Source organism: Podarcis erhardii, assembly GCF_964252035.2.
Source record: "Podarcis erhardii genome assembly, chromosome: 8".
Classification (NCBI taxonomy): Eukaryota; Metazoa; Chordata; class Lepidosauria; order Squamata; family Lacertidae; genus Podarcis; species Podarcis erhardii.
Genome location: NC_138499.1, coordinates 2411956 through 2434607, shown reverse-complemented (window position 1 = coordinate 2434607; position 22652 = coordinate 2411956). Strand labels below are relative to the sequence as shown.

Genomic DNA, 22652 nt, shown 5'->3' with positions numbered 1-22652 from the left:
AGGCAGCAAGCACCAAGCAGTCCTTATGAGGCCTGTCAGGCCCCGCCCCAGGCCAGATGGTAAGTGGCAGGAAGGAGCAGGGCCCTCAAGCACTCACTCAGGGGAGTCCTCCTGGGCAGCAGGCAGCAAGCACCAAGCAGTCCTTATGAGGCTTCAGGCCCCGCCCCAGGCCAGATGGTAAGTGGCAGGAAGGAGCAGGGCCCTCAAGCACTCACTCAGGGGAGTCCTCCTGGGCAGCAGGCAGCAAGCACCAAGCAGTCCTTATGAGGCCTGTCAGGCCCCGCCCCAGGCCAGATGGTAAGTGGCAGGAAGGAGCAGGGCCCTCAAGCACTCACTCAGGGGAGTCCTCCTGGGCAGCAGGCAGCAAGCACCAAGCAGTCCTTATGAGGCTTCAGGCCCCGCCCCAGGCCAGATGGTAAGTGGCAAGAGCAGGACCCTCAGGCACTCACTCAGGGGAGTCCTCCTGGGCAGCAGGCAGCAAGCACCAAGCAGTCCTTATGAGGCTTCAGGCCCCGCCCCAGGCCAGATGGTAAGTGGCAGGAAGGAGCAGGGCCCTCAAGCACTCACTCAGGGGAGTCCTCCTGGGCAGCAGGCAGCAAGCACCAAGCAGTCCTTATGAGGCTTCAGGCCCCGCCCCAGGCCAGATGGTAAGTGGCAAGAGCAGGACCCTCAGGCACTCACTCAGGGGAGTCCTCCTGGGCAGCAGGCAGCAAGCACCAAGCAGTCCTTATGAGGCTTCAGGCCCCGCCCCAGGCCAGATGGTAAGTGGCAAGAGCAGGACCCTCAGGCACTCACTCAGGGGAGTCCTCCTGGGCAGCAGGCAGCAAGCACCAAGCAGTCCTTATGAGGCCTGTCAGGCCCCGCCCCAGGCCAGATGGTAAGTGGCAAGAGCAGGACCCTCCGGCACTCACTCAGGGGAGTCCTCCTGGGCAGCAGGCAGCAAGCACCAAGCAGTCCTTATGAGGCTTCAGGCCCCGCCCCAGGCCAGATGGTAAGTGGCAAGAGCAGGACCCTCAGGCACTCACTCAGGGGAGTCCTCCTGGGCAGCAGGCAGCAAGCACCAAGCAGTCCTTATGAGGCCTGTCAGGCCCCGCCCCAGGCCAGATGGTAAGTGGCAAGAGCAGGACCCTCCAGCACTCACTCAGGGGAGTCCTCCTGGGCAGCAGGCAGCAAGCACCAAGCAGTCCTTATGAGGCCTGTCAGGCCCCGCCCCAGGCCAGATGGTAAGTGGCAAGAGCAGGACCCTCCGGCACTCACTCAGGGGAGTCCTCCTGGGCAGCAGGCAGCAAGCACCAAGCAGTCCTTATGAGGCTTCAGGCCCCGCCCCAGGCCAGATGGTAAGTGGCAGGAGCAGGACCCTCAAGCACTCACTCAGGGGAGTCCTCCTGGCGAACTAGAGCAGCGCACGGAAATGCCATTTACCTTCCTGCCAGAGTGGTACCTATTTATCTACTTGCACTTTGACATGCTTTCGAACTGCTAGGTTGGCAGGAGCAGGGACCGAGCGACGGGAGCTCACCCCGTCGCGGGGATTTGAACCGCCGACCTTCTGATTGGCAAGTCCTAGGCTCTGTGGTTTAACCCACAGCGCCACCCGTGTCCCATTGTGGACTTTAGGAAATGTAAATTGAATATTCAGCTGCTCATTATTGAGGGGAAGTGTGTGGCACAGGTCTCGGAGTTTTGATTTCTGGGAATGGAGTTGAGAGTTGACCTAACCTGGGGAGAAAACAGCAAAGACCTGATGAAGAGAGCACAGCGGAGGTTATATTTTCTGAGAATCCTCCGGAAAAACAATCTCTCAAAGGACCTGTTGATGACATTTTATCATTGTACTGTGGAGAGTTGTATTAACTTATGGTCTCTGTGTGTGGTTTGGGAGCTGAATGGTCAGGGGAAAAACAACGCTGTCCAGGGTTGTAAAGACTGCAGAGAGAATAATTGGGTGCCCTCTTCCCCCCTTGGATCAAATCTACGCTTCCAGGTGCCATAAGAAAGTGGCAGAGATAGTGCAGGATAGTGCACACCCCGGAAATGATCTCTTTCAGCTTCTGCCTTCTGGAAGAAGTTACAGGGTTATAAAGACTAGGACTAGCTGCCTGAGAAACAGTTTCTACCCAAATGCGATTTTGGTTTTAAACGCAGTGTAAGGTAGTCTCGATGGGAGTATATTGTATTTAATTATGGGGTATCAGAGTTTTATGGGGCTAACCAATCTGGGATAGCTGGGATAGCAGGCTTGTTCGTTTCTGAATGTCCGATGTAGATTTTTTCAATTTTGTTGTTCTGTATGGGACAATGACAATAAAGATTATCGTATGGTATCGTTGTTGCTTCATTGTAGGAGTGGGGGGGGGGGTCAGGGCCAAATGGGGCCCCCCCAAACATTGCTTTGTGCTTTTGCGTGGCTGGGATGCCTTCCTGAACTCTGCCTCTTGCTTCCCTGGGTAGAGAGGGGTGTGTGAGTGAACGCACAAACCAGCCTCTTGCAAAAATTAACATCCCTTGCTCCACCCACTTCCGCCTCCAGCCCCGCCCACATCCGGCGTGCGGCCCCTGAAAAGCTGCCCCAAAAGGGAATAAGGCCCTCGGCTGAAAAAGACCCCTGCTTTGCACAATGTGCTTTGCGACAGCCAACGCTTGAAGCACTTGTCAGAAGGTACCAATGGCGATACAGTGGTACCTTGGGTCTCAAACTTAATCCGTTCCGGAAGTCCATCCCAAAACCAAAGCGTTCTTAAACCAAGGCACGCTTTCCCATAGAAAGTCATGCAAAACGGATTAATCCGTTCCAGACTTTCAAAAACAACCCTTAAAACAGCAAGTTAACATGGTTTTTACTATCTAACGAGATCACCGATCCACAAAATGAAAGCAATAAACGATGTACTGCAGTCGCACAATCAATCCATCAGTAACTGAACCGGGTTCCACACAGTCACAAAAACAAACAAAAAGAGCTGCAAAAACAAAAAAAGCAAAATAAATAGCAAAAACAGAAGTGTAGCACTCAAATTGGAAGAGTAACACTCAAAACGGAGCATGTTCGGCTTCCGAAAAAAGTTCGCAAACCGGAACACTTACTTCTGGGTTTGCAGTGTTTGGGTTCCAAGTTGTTTGAGTACCAAGGCGTTTGAGAACCAAGGGACCACTGTAAATCAGGATTTCGGAGAGCTGTGGTTTCCCCTTCCGCTTCCCGGCGACAATGTTTTAACCAGACGTAGGCAGCCCCGCTTACCTTGGTGTTTGCAGCCAGAAGGACAGCATGCTCAGTGGACACAGCGTCGCTGGGGTAGAAGACGGTGCAGCCCGGAATGGTCCTGAACATGGCGATGTCTTCCAAGGCCATCTGAGAAGGTCCGTCCTCACCTGGGGAGGCAGCGGGAACAGCGTGACCCTCCAGCCGCACGCCAGAGAAAGCTCAGGAGCCCATGCCATGCCAGGGAGGGAAAGACAACCACGCAGTGGCGTAGCGTGGGTTGTCAGCACCCGGGGCAAGGCAAGTAATTTGCGCCCCCTAACCCCCAGAAGTTGCACCCGGTGCGGCCGTGGCCCCCCCCTGCACCCCCCACGCTACACCACTGCAACCACAACAGCACCTCCTGGTGCTATGATTCCTGCATTGCTGGGGGTCGGGCTAGATGGCCATTGGGGCTCCCTTCCAACCTTATGCTTCTGTGCAAATTGTGCAATGGAGCCCAAGCCTCCGGCTCTGTACCTAAACTCGAATTTAGTACATGGCTGCTCAACCAAGTACAGTGGTACCTCAGGTTACATACGCTTCAGGTTACATACGCTTCAAGTTACAGACTCAGCTAACCCAGAAATAGTGCTTCAGGTTAAGAACTTTGCTTCAGGATGAGAACAGAAATCGTGCTCCGGCGGCGCGGCGGCAGCCGGAGGCCCCATTAGCTAAAGTGGTGCTTCAGGTTAAGAACAGTTTCAGGTTAAGAACGGACCTCCGGAACGAATTATGTACTTAACCCGAGGTACCTCTGTACAGGGGAACCTCTGGTCGTGAATGGGATCTGTTCCGGAGGCTCATTCACAACATGAAAAGAGCGCAACCTGAAGTGGCGTATCTGCGCAGGTGCGCAGTGTGATTTGGCACTTGTGCGCATGCACAAAGCGCGATTTAACGCTTCTGCGCATGCGTGAGCGGCGAAACCCGGAAGTAACCCTTTCCGGTACTTCCAGGTCGCCGCGGGACGTAACCTGAAAGAACGTAACATAAAGCAAACGTAACATGAGGTATGACTGTACAGGGGAACCTTGGTTTTCAAACCTAATCCATTCCGGAAGACCATTCGACTTCTGAAACGTTTGAAAGGCGAAGATCAAAGGGCGGTTGCCAAAATCCATTGAAAAATACAGAGAAAATGCGACATGGAAGCCGTTCAACTTCCGAGGCGCGTTCGAAAACGGAAGCAATCGCTTCCAGCTTTTCGGCATTCGGGTTCTGAACTGTTAATCAACGGAGACATTCGAGAACCGAGGTTCCACCATAATCAAGGGAATCCAGACAGAGGGCCTTCTCGGTGGTGGCTCCCACCCTGTGGAACGCCCTCCCTTCAGATGTGAAGGAAATAAACAACTATCCTATCTTTAAAAGACATCGGAAGGCAGCCCTGCTTAGGGAAGTTTTAATATTTAAAGCTGTACTGTTTTTAACACTTGATTGGGAGTGGCCGGGGAAACTCAGCCAGATGGGCAGGGTATAAATAAATTATTATTATTATTATTATTATTATTATTATTATTATTATTATTATTAAGCATCTGAAGCAGAACACAAGCCAAGTGTAGCATCCGCAGGCCCCCCCCCCGAGGTGGTGTGTTAACATGCTGGGATAGCAGGAGTTAGGCCCCCCCCCCCTCACCAAAGCACTTTAACTGCTCCACTCCACTCCAAATTAGTTCAAAGCAAAATACAAACCAGAAGAGGCAATGCACAAAAACACTCCGAGCAGGTGCAGTTTCGCAATTCTCAGCCTAACCTACCTCGCAGGACCGTTGTGAAGATAAAAGGGGAGATGGGGGGAGATGGCAAAGTAGAGAGCCCTGGACCCCTGGGGGGGAAAACAGGATACAAAGGGAACAAGAGCTTAATCTTCACAGCCAAGAAGAGGAGATGGAGAGAGAAGCAACCAGGAACGGAAACCAGGGAATCAGCCACCCTACTTTTAACAACTTGGGACCTGAAGGAGTGTCTCCACCCCCATCGTTCTGCCTGGACACTGAGGTCCAGCTCTGAGGGCCTTCTGGTGGTTCCCTCCCTGCGAGAAGCAAAGTTACAGGGAACCAGGCAGAGGGCCTTCTCGGTGGTGGCTCCCACCTCCTGTCAGATGTCAAGGAGCTTTACAATCTTCCGGTATACCTGAAGGAGCATCTCCACCCCCATCGTTCTGCCCAGACACTGAGGTCCAGCTTCGAGGGCCTTCTGGCAGTTCCCTCCCTGCAAGAAGTGAGGTTACAGGGAACCAGGCAGAGGGCCTTCTCAGTGGTGGCGCCAGCCCTGTGTTACACCCTCCCATCAGATGTCAAGGAAATAAACAACCACCTGACTTTTAGAAGACATCTGAAGGCAGCCCTGTTTAGGAAAGTTTTTAATGACTAATGTTTTAATGTATTTTTAATATTTTATTGGAAGCTGCCCAGATTGGCTGGGGAAACCCAGCCAGATGGGCAGGGTATAAATAATAAAATTATTATTATTATTGGAACCAGAAGGGACGCGGGTGGCACTGTGGTCTAAACCAGAGCCTAGGACTTGCCAATCAGAAGGTCGGTGGTTCGAATCCCCGCGACGGGGTGAGCTCCCGTTGCTCGGTCCCTGCACCTGCCAACCTAGCAGTTCGAAAGCACGTCAAAGTGCAAGTAGATCAATAGGTACCACTCCGTCGGGAAGGTAAACGGCGTTTCCGTGCGCTGCTCTGGTTCACCAGAAGCGGCTTAGTCATGCTGGCCACATGACCCGGAAGCTGTACGCCGGCTCCCTCGGCCAATAAAGCGAGATGAGCACCACCACCCCAGAGTCGGCCACGACTGGACCTAACAGTCAGGGGTCCCTTTAACTTTACCTCCAAGATTGCCATACCCCAGAGATGCCCCCAATTTGATTGCTGGGACTGGCACTCTTACAGGTGCCAATTCTGCATTTGTAATAACAAGATATTTTAGTGCAGAAGCACATAGACTTCGGAACTCCCTGCCTCTTGATGTCAGGCAGGGGGTTTCACTGTACTCTTTTTTGGTGGCTGCCAAAACCAATTTTCTTTAGACAAGCCTATTCAGGTGCTTGTCTAAAGTTTTGTTCTGCTGTTGTTGTGACTTCTGAAAATCTTAAAACTACCGTTCCCAATTCTTCTGATGGATAAATTTTTTGCTTTCTATTTTTTTGCAAGCCGCTTTGAGGTTTTTCCACAATCGAGCGGTGTATCCTTTTTATGAAGAAAGCAATAATAAATACAGTGGTATCTTGGTTTACAACTGTAATCCCTTCCGGAGGTCCGTTTGTAAACCAAAACAGATTGTAACCCAAGGCAAGCATTCGCCAATAGGGCGTTCCAAAAAGAATTTGTTCGTAATCCAAAAAAAAGGTTGCGAACGAGACACGCACTTATGGGTTTGACGTGTTTGTAATCCAAGACGTTTGCAAACCAAGGTACCACTGTACTTTCCGGTCAATGGTGCCCTCCTGATGTTTTTCACAGGAAAATGCAAACAAATCAGTTTGCCAACCCAGGAGATATATATATTAAAAAATACGAAACAGGGGAGAGCACACGAGAGAAATCTCCCGCTAAAAGAGGCTTCTCCCCTCAAAAGCTTGTCACTGATAACCAATGTCAGTTCATTTACGGCAAAATAATTTTCGCTCCAGTGCTTTTCTTTTTTTTAAAAAAATCATTTTTATTGATTTTCCAATAAAAAAACATCCAATTAATATATCCAATCATAATATTCCAATTAAAATAAAAAAGACCAAACTATAGTCCAAATTACATTTATGCCCCTGTGCTTTTTTGAAACTACGAAGATAGAAGGGGATGCACCTTAAAAGGGGAAAACGAGAGAAAAAACAGAATGGGAGTAAGGAACTCTTGCTTAGGTGGAGGAATGGGGCACCGGGGGCCACATACAGTGGTGCCCCGCAAGACGGATGCCTCGCAAGACGGAAAACCCGCTAGACGAAAGGGTTTTCCGTTTTGGAGGTGCTTCGCAAAACGAATTTCCTATGGGCTTGCTTCGCAAGACGAAATGTCTTGCGAGTTCCTGGGGGTTTTTTTCCTCCCCCCCCCCCTTTTAGCTAAGCTGATAAGCCGCTAAAAGCCGCTAAACCGCTAATAGCGCTAATCCGCTAAGCCGTCAATGGGCTTGCTTCGCAAGATGAAAAAACCGCTAGACGAAGAGATTCGCGGAACGGATTCTTATCGTCTTGCGAGGCACCACTGTAATGTGAGGCCAGGGGCCGCATGCAGCTCCTGAGCTGTCGGTTGCCCACCATGAAGCTGGATGGGCCATTGTGGACCAGGAACCGCCTCTCAGCCGCACCTACCTCGCAAGGCTGTTGTAATGACTTTTCCAATTTCCAAAAATTGGAAAAGTGGTATAATACTGACAAAAACAGAGTGGCTTGCCAAATTACTGGAGTATTACAATATTTCCGAAACAATGAGAGAAATCGGAAGGATCTCAAAAGAGAAGAGAGACAGGGACTGGAAGGTGCTTAAAGGATATTTGCAAAATCGTATTGAAAAAACAGAACTCCTATTAGAATAAACAAGTTCCGTTATAAATGCTGAAGCACTAAATAAGATGGATAACAATGTGACAGAAAAAGAAGCAGAAAGTTGGTTTTAAAAGTGTGTGAAAGAAAGTACCGTATTTTTTGCTCTCTAAGACTCACTTTTTCCCTCCTAAAAAGTAAAGGGAAATGTGTGTGCGTCTTATGGAGCGAATGCAGGCTGCGCAGCTATCCCAGAAGCCAGAACAGCAAGAGGGATTGCTGCTTTCACTGCGTAGCAATCCCTCTTGCTGTTCTGGCTTCTGAGATTCAGAATATTTTTTTTCTTGTTTCCCTCCTCCAAAAACTAGGTGTGTCTTGTGGTCTGGTGCATCTTATAGAGCGAAAAATACGGTAATAGAAGTGGAAAGAAACTGCAGTTGAGTAGATTGGAAGTCTAACACAAGGTGATGGGAAAAGGAAGTATGTGTGGGATTGAGTGTGGGTATGTATGAATATTTTTAAGGGCTGTATGAAATGTATGTTTGTTTGTATATTCGTAATATGTATGTATTAATGTTGAATTATTTTAATAAAATAAATATATTTAATTTTTTTTAAAAAAATTAAAAATTTAAAAAAGCAAGGTTGTTGTAATGAAAAAGCGGTGGGGAGAAGAAAGAACCGCGAATGCCCCCCTCAAGCTCCTCTGAGACAAGGAAGGCTGTAAGTGCTATGAGTAAGGCAGGCAGGCCTTGAGCATCAGGCCCCATACATACCGATGGAAACCCCACAGTGGGACCCACACAGCTTGATGTTGGCGTGGGAAATGGCCGCCATCCGGATGTGGTCGAACGCCCGGGTGAAGAACGCCGCAAAGGAGCTGGCAAAGGGGATCATGCGGTTCCTGGCGGCACAGCCAAGGGCCACGCTGACCTGCACAGCGCAAAACAAGGTTAGCAGCAGCAGCAGTAATAATAATAATAATAATAAGAGTAATAATTAAGAGTACAGTGGTAACTCTGGTTGCGAACGGGATCCATTCTGGAGGCCTGTTCGCAACCTGGAAAAAACACAACCCACATCTGCGCAGGTTGCGATTTGCCGCTTCTGCACATGCGCGTGACGTCATTTTGCACATCTGCGCATGTGCGAGCGGCAAAACCCAGAAGTAACACATTCCGTTACTTCCAGGTCGCTGTGGGATGCAACCTGAAAAAGCACAACCTGAAGCAAACGTAACATGAGGTTTGACTGTAGTAGTAACTTGGGAAGACAGGCGAATTAATGCCAGTGTACTGGACGAAGCAAAGATCACCAGTGTTGAAGCAATGATTCTTCAACATCAGCTTCGTTGGACTGGTCATGTTGTGCAGGTGCCTGATTATTGTCTTCCAAAGCAACTGCTCTATTCCAAACTTAAAAATGGAAAGCGTAATGTTGGTGGTGAACAAAAGAGGTTTAAAGACTTGTCTCAAAGCAAATTTTTAAAAATGTAGTATACACACTTACAACTGGGAAACACTGGCCTGTGAGCGCTCCAGTTGGAGAACAGCCTTTACCAAAGGTGTAATGGGCTTTGAAAACACTCGAACTCAGGACACAAGGGAGAAACGTGCTTAGAGGAAGGCACGCTTGGCAAATCCACACCGTGATCAACTCCCGTGCAGAAACCAATGTCCCCACTGTGGAAGGACGTGCGGATCCAGAATTGGCCTCCACAGTCACTTACGGACTCACTTTTAAAACCGTGTTCATGGAAGAGAATCTTGCTCAGCTACGAGGGATCGCCAAAGAAGTAGTAATAATAATATTTTTTTACTTGTACCCCACCTATCTGCCTCGGTTGCCCCAGCCACTCTGCGCAGCTTCCAACAGAATTTATTATTGACAATTTGTTCCCATGTCCCATTCAAGGGTCTCAGGCTGGTGTTTGAAGCCCTAAACCCCTCAAGACCCCATATATATGAAAGACCATCTCCTTCCCGACAGACCCTCTCAGGTGCTGAGTTTGGTGGAAGGGACCCTCTTGGCAATTCCTCTGCCCTCACGAGGCTCAGGGTAGCAGCAGCCTGGAAGAGGGTCTTCTCTGTGGTGGCCCCAAAGCTACTCAACTCCCTCCTCACATAGGTGAGCCTGGCGCTGTCACTGGACAGCTTCTGGAGCGTGCTGAAGAAGCACCTCTTTGCCCTGACCTGTGGCAGGTCCCAGGGATGAGGGTGGCGCTGTGGGTTAAATCACAGAGCCTAGGACTTGCCGATCAATAGGTCGGCGGTTCGAATCCCTGTGACGGTGTGAGCTCCCATTGCTCAGTCCCTGCTCCTGCCAACCTAGCAGTTCAAAAGCATGTCAAGTGCAAGTAGATAAATAGGTACCGCTCTGACGGGAAGGTAAACGGCGTTTCCATGTGCTGCTCTGGTTGGCCAGAAGCGGCTTAGTCATGCTGGCCACACAACCCGGAAGCTGTACGCCGGCTCCCTCGGCCAATAAAGCAAGATGAGTGCCGCAACCCCAGATTTGGTCACAACTGGACCTAATGGTCAGAGGTCCCTTTACCTTTATGGCAGGTCCCACCTTGTTTCTGTGGCTGTATGCTGTTTGGAATTGTTTTTAATGCTATAATAATAAGTGGCTTGGGCAACTCAGCCAGATGGGTGGGATATGATATGATATGATATGATATGATATGATATGATATGATATGATATGATATGATATGATATGATATGATATAATATAATATAATATAATATAATATAATATAATATAATATAATATAATATAATATAATATAATATAATATAATATAATATAATTCATTTTATTACTTACCCTATTTTTCTGTGTAGAAGACACCCCCATGTATAAGACGCCCCCCCCATTTTTGGGGGACTCCGAATTAAGAAAACACCCCTCAGCATTACCCGTGTATAAGACGAGCCCCAATTTTAAACCTAATTTATTTGATAAAAAACCCTAGTCTTATACATGGAAAAACGCGGTATATGCCACTCATCTGGCTGCATATAATATTAACAACACCGTTCAACAGCAACCATTAAAAACTTCCTTCTTCAGATGTCTTCTAAAACTTATACAGTCATACCTCGGATTACAGCCGCTTCAGGTTGCGATTTTTCGGGTTGCGGACTACCGAAACCCGGAAGTACCAGAACAGGTTATTCTGGGTTCCGGCAGTCGTGCATGCGCAGAAGCACTAAATCGTGCTTTGCGCATGTGCAGAAGCACCAAATTGAAACGTGCGCAGACGCACAGACGCGGGTTGCAAACGCTGCGAGTTGCAAATGTTCATCCCGCACGGATCACGTTCGCAACCCGAGTGTCCACTGTGTAGTTATTTATCTCCTAGACACCTGATGGGAGGGTGTTCCACAGGACAGGGGCCACTACCAAGAAGGCCCTGCAAATTCGCTTCTTGCAGTGGGGGAACCGCTGGACTTCCATGCGTTTTAATGCTGTCACCCGCCTCCCGGATCCAAGGGTGAAGGGTGGGCAATAAAAAAATTAAGGTGTCGGCACCCGCACGCTTCCCCCGGAGACCCATCCTTGCAGGCTCACCATGTTCTGCTCAGCGATGAAGCACTCGATGTAGCGCTCCGGGTGGGCCTGTTTGAACAGCTCGGCAAACGTCGAGTTCTTCGTGTCACCATCCAGCGCCACCACGCGAGGGCTGGCGCTGCCCAGCTTGGCCAGGGCTAAGCCGTAGGCCTTGCGAGTGGCCATCTGGGGGGAGGAACAGGAGGTGGTTAACCATGTTAGAGGCCCCTCAAAGGCACCCGCGTTCCGCCGTCAAGGCACACACCTGCTCTCAGAAGGTACAGAGGTGTTTTCCTGTGAGGAAAGGGCACAGCGTTTGGGACTTTTTGTATCTGTGGGAATTGTGGAGTTAGACGGCAAGGAAGGCCATAAGTGCTCAATAGTTGTTGTTGTTTTTTCAATGCAAAATTACAACAAAAATTACAAACATTGAATCCAAAATAAAATAGGACAAACAAGAAAAAAAGCAAAACACAAGAGAGAGAAAAAACACAAAACAAAATAAAACAGTACAAATCCAAAAACAAAATAAAACAGTACAAATCCAAAATAAAACCGTACAAACATGAAAAAAGCAAAACACGAGGAAAAAAACACAAAACACAAAACAAAAACACACATCTACAAATAAAACTGTAGCAGCATTCTAATCATTATGTACATATACACATATTGACTTCCTTTGTTCTAAGACTTCGAAATTTTTACTCTTTCTAAGTTGTTGTGTCTAATGTAGATTACTTCTATCTTTATACTTTCTGCACCATTTTGCTCTTTCTTTAACCCTGCGAAGCTTCATTCGTTACATACCGATATGCTTACTCCAGAACTATGTTTTTTCATATACTCTTTAGCACATCCCCATTCTTTTAATAATTTTTGGTCCGATTGTCCCCTTATGAATGCTGTGAGTCTTGCCAGATGTACTATATACCATATTTTTCGCACCATAAGACGCACCTGACCATTAGATGCACCTATTTTTTAGAGGGGGGATGCAAGAAAAAAATATTCTTTAAAGGGAGCACTGAGCAGAGCCTGTATGCATCCCGGCTCTGCTCAGCGCTCCCTTTCGCGAGCCGCGTGGAGCGTGTGTGCGGCGCTTGCAGGCTTTTCCCCAGGAGAGAAAAGCCCCCAAGAGCCGCACACATGCTCCACATGGCTCATGAAAGGGAGTGTGGCTCTTGGGGGCCTTTCCGGGAGGTGGGGGAATTCCCCCACATCATAGAAAAGCCCACAGAAGCCGTGGACCCTTTAAAGAGTGCACAGCTTTTGCGTGCTTTTCTATGAGGAGGGAGAAGGGACGGACGCAGCCAGTCCGTCCCTTCTCCCTCCTGGGGAAAAGCCCCCAAGAGCGGCGCACTCTTTAAAGCATCCGCAGCTCCTGCAGGCTTTTCCCGCCTGCATTCGCTCCCTAAGACGCATACACATTTCCCCTTACTTTTTAGGAGGGGAGAAGTGCGTCTTATGGAGCGAAAAATACGGTATGCCTTTTTTTTCGCTCTATAAGATGCACCAGACCACAAGACGCACCTAGTTTTGGGAGGAGGAAAACAAGAAAAAAAATATTCTGAATCTCAGAAGCCAGAACAGCAAGAGGCATCGCTGTGCAGTGAAATCAGCAATCCCTCTTGCTGTTCTGGCTTCTGGGATAGCTGCGCAGCCTGCATTCGCTCCATAAGACGCACACACATTCCCCCTTAATTTTTAGGAGGGAAGAAGTGAGTCTTATAGAGCAAAAAGTACGGTATTTTCACAAAATTTAATTTGCCATTCTTTCATGGATGGAAGCGCTCAATAGTTCTATGATTCTAACCGGCTGCCCCGGCATTACCTTTTCTCCTATTTTGAAAGCGGGTGGAGACGGCATCTTGATCTCCTCAGTGGTCACCTGGGCCACGTCTCCGGCTGGCGGCAGGATGGTATAAACTTTATTGGCCGGCATTTGGCCCTGGAGAGCGTTGATGATGGACTCCATTTTCTCCTTGGGCATGGGCTTCCCATGCCAGTTGTCCGCATCTTCCACACCTGAGGCAAGAAAACACTCCAGGAGTCAGCCTTTGCCAACCTTGCGCCCTCCAGGTGTTTTAAACTACAATTCCCATTGTTGTTTTTCCATTGCATTTCACTCTCAGTTTCTGTTGGTACTAAAGGGTTAAGAGGTAACAAGTCGCGCTAATCACTGAGCAGCTGGAAGTCATTAAGCATCGAGGAATGTGAGTTGGTTTGTATAAATAGTCAGTTCATCCGTGTTTCTCTCTCTCTTCTCCCCTTGACCTGACTCGCAGACTCAGTTTGTGGCCATGGGCGTGTTTGCTGATATGAGTTAAGTTTAGAGTAAAGTTTTCTTTATGCCGGAGATAAAAGCATGTGTGCTTTATCGCCAGAGTTCTTTTGCTTTTGTGAATAAAGTTTTTCCCTGAGTTCCAAAGTGCTTGCTCCAGGATTCTTCATTTATAAAAGGTACTGATTCTCCTGCCTCCTTCAGCCGCTGCACGAAATTCTCTGCTGAGATAAGACTTATGGCGTTGGAAGCGCACTGGACGTTTACTTAACATTAAACTAATCAAAGTTTAATGGACAGTTTGTACGCCGCCTTTCTGCATTGCTATAGACAAGGCAGTTTGCGAATCGTAGAAACAGCGAAACATACAACAAAGACCAACTTATGCTACGATGATGCAAATAAGTCAAAATAAAAGCCCATTGTAAGCAATTAACAAGACTAGTAGGGTTATCTGAAGACTTGTAATGAGGGATTTTTTTACCTTTCTACATTTATTTAAATTTTGAGGTATTTTGCAATGAGTTATATTAGAACTGGAAAATGTATAAAATGCTGTGATATAACGGTTACTTTTGAAAGCCAAGAGGTGGGAGGGAAGGAAGTCGATAGGCTCTAAAGAGCCAAAGAAGTAAACTGGATAATAATGATGTGATTAGATTCGTTTAAATGGAAAAATTAATAAAAATTATTTTTTTAAAAACCACAAATAAATCATAATATAAATAGGACTTTAAAACAAGCAACTTCCATCATAGAAGGTGATGGTCCACGATGCATTTAATATACAATATTACACCATAAAGTCTCAAAAGAACAACTGGTCATAAATCAGCAGGAAATCACTCCCAACGATTACAATAAAGCGTTACTGGATCATGATCAATAGAAGTAACAGCCACGTCACAATACATAACATAAAGGTAAAGGGACCCCTGACCATTAGGTCCAGTCGTGGCCGACTCTGGGGTTGCGGCGCTCATCTCGCTGTACTGGCCGAGGGAACCGGCGTACAGCTTCCGGGTCATGTGGCCAGCATGACCAAGCCGCTTCTGGCGAACCAGAGCAGCGCACGGAAACACCGTTTACCTTCCCGCCGGAGTGGTACCTATTTATCTACTTGCACTTTGACGTGCTTTTGTACTGCTAGGTTGGCAGGAGCAGGGACCAAGCAACGGGATCTCACCCCGTCGCAGGGATTCAAACCGCCGACCTTCTGATCGGCAAGCCCAAGAGGCTCAATGGTTTAGACCACAGCGCCACCCACGTCCCTCAATACATAAAATACCGCTATGTAAAAAAAAGATCCAACTGAGGAACAGTCACACTGCGTTGGTCAGGGATGATGGGAGTTGTAGTCCCAGACACCTGGAGGGGTGCCAAGAGGGCAAAGGCTGACCCAGGCACCGTCCAGGGACCAGAATGACTGCCACAAGCAGGTCCCCTCCTTCACCCACCACAGGACAAAGGGGCCACAGGCTCACCTGCGATTCCTCGCCCTTTGAAGGTCTTGGCCACGATGGCCGTGGGCTTCCCCTTCTGCTGGCTGGCTTGCCACAGGGCTTGGCACAACTCCTCCACCTTATGCCCATCCACAACGTACGTATTCCACCTGGAAGAAGAAGGGAAGGAGGTCGGCTTTAGGCTTCCCAGATCTGGCTGGCAGCTGCAAGAACAGGAGGCCATTGGCCGGATCCAGCAGACGAGCTCTCCTTAACTCAGCGGTTCCCAAAAGGTGTGGATAGCAAGTGTGGCAGGAAGATTCTCTATCATTATTGATTATTAAAGTAGTACAATAAAAACCAAACAAAGCTAATGTCTCAAGAGAAGAAAATAAATAAAAAAAGAAAGGAGGGGGGAAGAAGAAGGGAAAAAAAGAAACACACAACCACAAAATTTTATATTCTATCAACCTTCTTTTTTTAAAATATTTTATTTTTTACCAACCACCACAACACAAACAGTGAAACCCCCTAGGCGGCTGATACATTGGGTATACTTATTCAATAATATACATATTCAATAATAGCATATTCAAATCAACCATATGTACCTTAACACTCCTCCCTCCACAAGGTTTAATTTCACTTTTAACATTTTAATTGCCCGATTGTTCAAACCTACCCAAATAATTCAATATCTTCTCAGACCAATCCTCCTCTTTCTCACTGACCTTAAACCCTTTCATTCTATGTATCTTCACAGTTAGGTATCCTAAAATTATAATATTATTCACTTTTTCCCTCCATTGGTTCACCCCTAGCTCCTCTGCATTTTTCCAATGACTCGCTATAACCTGCCGGGATGCAATTACCATCAATTTTATCCATTTACATTCCTCTTTTGTTTTTAACTCAGTGCTGTCAACCTTCTATCTTCATCTTCGATTCAAGAGCAATCAAAGGAACTTTTAGGAAACTTTTCACTATAATATCAAAACACGTTCTTTGAAAAATTGGCAGAATATGGATCGATATCTTTCCAAAACAAGAAATTAAGCGATAGCGACGACAACCGGAGTTGTGTTTTCCAAACCATTTCCTATGAATAAAAAATTCACAAGCAAAATTTTGCTCTGGAAGGAAGTCTAGGAACCGCCACCTGCCGTTGCCGCAAAGAGGAGGTTCGAAGGCAGAAGCAGCCGGCGGCGCTTACTCACCCAAAGGCCTCGCAGCGTTTGCGGTAGACCTCCATGTCGTGGCGCAGGGGGGCGGCCTCACTCTGCCCCAGTCGGTTGACATCGAAGATGGCCACGAGGTTGTCCAGCTGGTACTGGGAGCCGAAGGCCAGACCTTCCCACACCGAGCCCTCCGAGCTCTCGCCGTCGCCCAGCAGGCAGTACACACGGTAACTGGGGAGAGAGGAAGGCAGGTCGGGGGCAAGGAAGCAAGGATATAAATAACAAAATTAACGTTATTATTATTATTAAGGAGGCGAGGAGGAAAGGAGGTCCTGGCAGATGGAATTCTGGCAGATGGAATGCGCAGAGGTGGCAAGATTAACCCGGAAAATCAGAAATCAGGGTCAAAACTTCAACGAAGAAAGGGACAAATATAGAACGTGTTTGAAAGATCACTGTAAACACTTGAGCTCTTTGGCAGGCTTCAAATAACTTTGTTTTTAAAAGTCTGGAATGGATTAATGTAATAATAATAATAATTTATTATTTATACCCCACCCATCTGGCTGGGTTTCCCCAGCCACTCTGGGCGGCTTCCAACCGAATATTAAAAACAATACAGCGTCAGACATTAAAAACTTCCCTAATCCGTTTTGCATTACTTTCTATGGAAAAGTGCACCTTGGTTTTCAAATGCTTTGGTTTTGGAACGGACTTCCAGAACGGATTAAGTTTGAGAACCAAGGTACCACTGTATCTGACTGATGGGAGCTGTATCCATAGGAGCACAGTTTATATCATTTACACCAACTGTTTACTTGTGCCGAACCACAGAAAGCGTTTGGAATTGGCACACGGCGCTTGTGGGAAAATGATTGCTGCGAGCAGGTTCTCGTCAGGCGCTCCAGCCGGGTGGATCTTCCCAGTTTCCCCAGTAAGTTCCTCACCTGGCCTTGTCAAAGTATTTCCCAGTGTAGGCCATGCCACAGGCAGCTCCCAGGCCTTGTCCCAGGGAGCCAGTGGCCACGTCCACAAAAGGCAGCCTCTGTAAACGCGGGAGAAAAAAAGTGAGAGGAACGTGGGGTGAAGATAACATCGCAAACCCATTAGCCCCACAAGGTCCTGATCCTTTTGTTCCCCAACTGTTCTCCAGGCACTTTCCTGGCCGCTCCACCAGCAACACATACCCAACAGATTCCAAAGCAGGGGTCAGCAAACTTTTTCATCAGACCTTGTGGGGGACCGGACTATATTTTGAAAAATATAAATGTGAGGAGTCCCAGAACTCACAGGGTTAATAGCTGAAGGGACATGGCGTCCTGTCTCCGGGGTGTGCTGCACGCACAAAGGGGAAGTGTCTTTTATTTTCTGTTTTGGCTGCGAAGGAGAAGCAACATGTCACCGCTTTCTCCTGGCTGTTTTGTGGTTTTTGCTGCTGCATATTAAAGCTTCGAGGGATGTGGGTGGCGCTGTGGATTAAACCACAGAGCCTAGGACTTGTCCATGAGAAGGTCAGCGGTTCAAATCCCCGTGACAGGGTGAGCTCCCATTGCTCGGTCCCTGCTCCTGCCAACCTAGCAGTTCGAAAGCACATCAAAATGCAAGTAGATCAATAGGTACCGCTCTGGCGGGAAGGTAAATGGTGCTTCCGTGCGCTGCTCTGGTTCGCCAGAAGCGGCTTAGTCCTGCTGGCCACATGACCTCGAAGCTGTACGCCGGCTCCCTCAGCCAATAAAGCGAGATGAGCGCTCCAACCCCAGAGTCGGCCACGACTGGACCTAATGGTCAGGGCTCCCTTTACCTAGGATAGCAGAAGCTGTGTCTGAGAGCTTTAAAGGTAAAGGAACCCCTTTACCTTCCATCCGTAGTGCGTGGGGACTGACCAAGTGGGCGGCAGGCTCCATGGGCCGGATTTACGAGCCTGGGGGGCCGCATCCAGCGCCCGGGGCTTCGTTTGCTGACCCCTGTTTTGAAGCAAAGAGGCGTTAACCTCGTAACCTACTTCACAGGGTTGTTGTGGGGATTGACCAAGGAGGGGAATGAACCATGGAGTTCTTAGAGGAAAAGGATTCTTCAATAACTAAGCTCTTCTGCTCACCTGGCTCCAGGAAGCCAGAGGGAGATGTCAGTCGCCAACTTGGCGTCCAGCGATCTCCACAGTTGGATGTGTACCAGTTGCAAAACATGCCTGGCACCCGGCTAATTTCTTGCGCTGGGCCCATTATGCAGCACGGACTACCGAGAGCCAGAGCCGTACGAAGGAAAGCGCTTACCGGGGTTGGGTGGCCTTCCAGGTCGCAGTCGATCTTCCTCAGTTTCAGCAGATCGGACTCGTTGAGGTAGCCGGCCTCAGCCCAGGCAGCGTAGAGCACGGGAGCAGCGTGGCCCTGCTCAGGGGTTGAGGAAGCACAGAAAAAGCACGGGTCACCCTTTGCCCAGGGAAAGAAACCTCCTCCTTGCAACCCTCATAATGCGTTGTGGGTCTTTTCGTACAGTCATACCCCATGTTACGTCCGCTTCATGTTACGGTCTTTGAGGTTATGTCCTGCGGTGACCCGGAAGTACCAGAAAGGGTTGCTTCTGGGTTTCGCCACTCGCGCAGAAGCGCAAAATGACACCACGCACATGCCCAGAAGCGGCGAAAAGCGATGCGTACATGCGCAGAAGCCCCGCTGTGGGTTGCGTTCCTTTCAGGTTGCAAACGGGCCTCCGGAACAGATCCCATTCGCAACCAGAGGTACCACAGTATTGCATTTTAACTGCCCCGAGATCTACAAATGAAGGGCTGCGGACAAATTTAATAAATGAAAATAAATTAACAAGCAATGGGGAGGCGCTGTGGCAAGCGAGGCAGCAGAAGGGGAAGGGCAGAGGCATGGTGGTCAAGATGTTCAAAGGGCAAGGAATCGCAGGTGAACCCAGGGACCGCTTGGGCTTTGGGGCGGTGAAAGAGGGGACCTGCTTGCAGCTAGCTCACTCTCTTCCCTGGACGGTGCTTTTGCCCGCTGGGCGCCCCTCAAGATGTCTTGGACTATAAACCCCATCAACCTCGTCCAGCAGAGGATGACCATTGTTCATTTCTCTTTTTTGAAGACAGAGGTCCTTTGGCTGGGTTGGGACGATATGGGATGGGGGGGGAAACTCCCATCTCTTGCAGAGGCACAATTAGTGCCAGCACCGTCCGTTAAGAGTTTGGGTGTAATCTTTGACACCTCCCTTTCCATGGAGGCGCAGATTGCAGCTATAACAAAGGCAGCATTTTTTCATCTCCACCAAGCTAAGCAGTTGGCTCCTTACCTCTCTCGCCCTGACCTAGCCACTGTGATCCACGCGACGGTCACCTCCAGACTGGGTTCTTGTAACTCGCTCTACGTGGGGCTGCCCTTGAGACTGACCCAGAAACTCCAGCAGGTGCAAAATGCTGCAGCGAGGCTCCTCACGGGGTCTTCGCTGCGAGATCACATTCACCCGGTGCTATAACAGCTGCACTGGCTCCCGGTGGAGTACAGGATCAGGTTTAAGGTGCTGGTTTTAACCTTTAAAGCCTTTTATGGCCTAGGACCCTCGTACCTACGGGACCGCCTCTCCTGGTAAGTCCCACGGAGGACCTTACGGTCTTCAAACAAAAACATCTTGGAGGTCCTGGGCCACATGGAGGTTAGGCTGGCCTCAACCAGAGCCAGGGCTTTTTCGGCTGTGGTCGCGATCTGGTGGAATGCTCTGTCACAAGAGACTAGGGCCCTGCGGGACTTGACATCTTTCTGCAGGGCCTGCAAGACGGACCTGATCCACCAGGACTTTGGCCAAGGCACAGTCTGACCCCCCCTCCTTTGGTAATCCACATTAACCCAATGCTTGCCATTAATTCGCTTTTGAATTGATTTTAGAATGAATTGATTTTAGAATGTATTTCAATTATTTGAGTGTGATTTTATATAAACTGTGTTACTTTTATTGTTGTTAGCCGCTCTGAGCCCAGCTTTGGCTGGGGAGGGCGGGATATAAATAAAAATTATTAATTATTAATTATTATTATTATTATTATTATTTTCCGTCTCTCACAGGAATTGTAGTCCAAGACATCTAGAGGAGCGCCCAGTGGGCGAAAGGGTGGCCGGCATCAGAGACTCCTCACCTTGGAGAGCACGAAGCGGTCGTTGCTGCGGTGGCCTGGCTGGTCCGGCTTGTAGCGCATGGTGTGGAAGAAGAGCGCAGACATGATCTCGGCCGCACTGCAGCAGGAGGTGGGGTGGCTGGAGCGAGAGGGCAGGAGGCAAACGGTGAGAAAAAGGCAGCGCCAGGAAGGAGGAGGGAGAAGCCACGCTGGTCCAAGGCCGGTGGCAGCCATGATCAGGGAAACCTGCCCAAGTCAGTCCGTGGCAAAGCAAGGACTTGCCTGCGTCTTAAGCATAGGGTATGCCAAGCCCCAGGTTGCAAGTTTTTTATTATTATTAAAATATATATATATATATATATTTTAACCAACAACCAAAACACAAACAGTGAAAACAAACAGTGAGAACCCCCAGGCAGCTGATACATTGGGTATACATAATCAATATTCCAATCAACCATATGTACAATTCTATATACCTTAACACTCCTCCCTCCACAAGATTTAACCTTTAACGTTTTAATTGCCCCAAATGGTTCAAACCTGCCCAAATAATTCAATATTTTCTCAAACCCATCCTCCTCCTTCTCACTGACCTAAACCCCTTTCGTTTTATGTATCTTCACAGTTAGATCATAGCTGTTAACATTTTCCTTTTTTAAATGGAAATTCCCTTATTCCGAAAAGGGGAAAGTTGACAGCTATGAGCTATATTGTAATATTTTTATATTTTTCCCTCCATTGGTTCACCCCCTAGCTCTTCGGCATTTTCCCAATTACTCGCTATAACCTGTCTGGCTGCAATTACCATCAATTTTACGCATTTACATTCCTCTTTTGTTTCTAGCTCGGTGCTACTCAGACTAACAAGAACCATTAATTTAGGTATTTCCACCTTCCTACCTACAATTCCTGCTATTTCTATACCAATCTGTTCCCTGGTTGCAAGTGATCAACAGGACCCCAGTAAAATAAAGCTGCTCTTTAAACCCAAGGCTACAGTAACTGCAGTGAAACGCAGTTCATAGGCCGAATAAAAAGAATTTAACCCCTCTGCTGCAAACAATAGTCAGTGCAAACCTAACTTTATGCAAACATAACTTTATGACCATTGTTCCATAGCAATTGTTGTTATACTTTCCCATTCACCATATAGATGGAGTATGTACCTTCGGTTTTATTTCGCATTATTTTGACATTATAGTTTACATGTATAGTTCATGATTATTTCGAGTTTATTGTAGTTACCATGCATATGCAAGTCATGGTTTTTAATATTCTTTTATTGTTTTAATATTCTTTTATAGTTTATGAAGCATGGGAGGGAAGTGATGGCCTTTAACATTTTAATTGCCCCGAATTGTTCAAAGCTGCCCAAATATGCAATTCCAGCTACGAGTGGGGAGAGGTCCTCTCTTACAGGCTAGGTAGCTCACAGATGGCTCCCCCTTCCCTCCTCCAGAGGAGACCCATAGGAGCTAAGGGGAAATGTCTGGGAGGGAAGTGATGGAAAGTCCTCTTCCTTGCACCCCAGGGGTTCGAACTGCTGGTCTCTAGCCTGATCTAGCAGACCCTTCTGATTGCTTCTGCCCTCGATACCTCCCCAAATCTCCCACAATTAGAAAAATTACAGGGTGCCAGTGCATTACCCAGAGTTTGAGGCGCAGGTGGCACGGATGGAGTGAATCCGAAGGCGATTGGCAGCATCTCGAAGGGTCTGCAAGGTCTTCTCCTCCGGCTTAGGGTAGCTGCTGGCCATGCTGATGCCCTCCCCAAATCCAGGCGCTACAGAGATGGCCTCCTTCACTCTCGTGTCCTTGTGTCCCGGTTTTCTGCCTGCAGGAGGAAGCAAGATTGGAAGCAAACAAGAGGCGTGCGAGATAGGCAGAGATCAGATCATCCCACAATTGGCAGGAGACGGGTGAATTGCACAAGGCCAGCACTGTCTTCAGGCGTGGAGAGCAGTCGGCTGCAGCCGAGCACGTGATCCTGGCCTGTTTGCATTCTGGAGCCAGACTCATGATCTCTGACCCACCCTCCCCACACACACCCACTCCTGCCCTTGTGATAGGAATTTTAAGGCCTTAGATATATTAAAGGTAAAGAAACTATTTCCTACTTGAGCAGGCATATGTAAAGGTAAAGGGACCCCTGACCATTAGGTCCAGTCGTGGCTGACTCTGGGATTGCGGCGCTTATCTCGCTTTATTGGCCGAGGGAACCGGCGTACAGCTTCCAGGTCATGTGGCCAGCATGACTAAGCCGCTTCTGCCGAACCAGAGCAGCGCACGGAAACGCCGTTTACCTTGCCGCCGGAGCGGTACTTGCACTTTGACGTGCTTTCGAACTG

General features: G+C 48.3%; 1 protein-coding gene and 2 long non-coding RNA genes across 4 annotated transcripts in view; 2 read left to right on the top strand and 1 right to left on the bottom strand.

Annotated features, from left to right (window-relative positions):
- LOC309349095 overlaps positions 1–22652 on the top strand; it is a 224415-nt gene that overhangs the window by 80858 nt on the left and 120905 nt on the right. The gene's annotated exons all lie outside the window — the stretch shown is intronic.
- Positions 1–22652, bottom strand: part of LOC309348669 (transketolase-like protein 2) — a 35925-nt gene that overhangs the window by 9424 nt on the left and 3849 nt on the right. For both annotated transcript variants that reach the window (XM_081874274.1, XM_081874273.1), the window contains exons 2-11: positions 21952–22138; positions 20324–20441; positions 18462–18575; positions 17136–17233; positions 16228–16419; positions 15053–15180; positions 13119–13312; positions 11306–11470; positions 8506–8662; positions 3239–3369 (exon numbers count right to left, since the gene is read on the bottom strand). In XM_081874274.1, the coding sequence (XP_081730400.1) occupies positions 3239–3369; positions 8506–8662; positions 11306–11470; positions 13119–13312; positions 15053–15180; positions 16228–16419; positions 17136–17233; positions 18462–18575; positions 20324–20441; positions 21952–22061 (1407 nt within the window). In that variant the 5' untranslated portion in view covers positions 22062–22138. The remainder of the gene's footprint in view (positions 1–3238; positions 3370–8505; positions 8663–11305; positions 11471–13118; positions 13313–15052; positions 15181–16227; positions 16420–17135; positions 17234–18461; positions 18576–20323; positions 20442–21951; positions 22139–22652) is intronic.
- Positions 7461–8340, top strand: LOC309349155. Its single transcript, XR_014159775.1, has 2 exons — positions 7461–7865; positions 8128–8340. It is a non-coding gene; the product is annotated as an uncharacterized lncRNA (long non-coding RNA).